The sequence below is a fragment of the Nanorana parkeri genome, unplaced genomic scaffold, assembly GCF_000935625.1.
Source record: "Nanorana parkeri isolate BGI_ZX_2015 unplaced genomic scaffold, ASM93562v1 scaffold1533, whole genome shotgun sequence".
Taxonomy (NCBI): Eukaryota; Metazoa; Chordata; class Amphibia; order Anura; family Dicroglossidae; genus Nanorana; species Nanorana parkeri.
Genome location: NW_017307801.1, coordinates 201,731 through 202,078, shown reverse-complemented (window position 1 = coordinate 202,078; position 348 = coordinate 201,731). Strand labels below are relative to the sequence as shown.

Genomic DNA, 348 nt, shown 5'->3' with positions numbered 1-348 from the left:
TATTAATGGCCATGGGAAGGGGAGCTCCATATTAATGACCATTAGAATGGGGGGGCAACTCCGTATCAATGGCCATTGAGGGAGAAGGGGGGGGGCAACTCCGTATTAAAGGGGAAGGGACAACAGTGATGGGTTTGGAATTCATTGTCGGGCGTCCGCAGACTGCTGACCACATGGTACACGATCCCCCTCCCATTGGGGGCCACACACTGGTGGAATGCCGGCCAAGTCCTGACGATTCATCCAGCGTATGGTCGGCTTTAATGAATGTGGACCTAGAGAGGTCGGAGAAGTCTGGTACCCCGGCGGGACTGTGCACCACCCACACGTGGGACCCTAGAAACACCC

At 55.7% G+C, this 348-nt stretch overlaps 1 protein-coding gene across 1 annotated transcript in view; it reads left to right on the top strand.

Annotated features, from left to right (window-relative positions):
* Positions 1–128: 128 nt before the first annotated feature.
* The window catches only part of LOC108798666 (sacsin-like), a 25,885-nt gene continuing 25,665 nt past the window's right edge, over positions 129–348 (top strand). The window contains exon 1 of the mRNA XM_018570443.1: positions 129–297. Coding sequence (XP_018425945.1) covers positions 129–297 — 169 coding nt within the window. The remainder of the gene's footprint in view (positions 298–348) is intronic.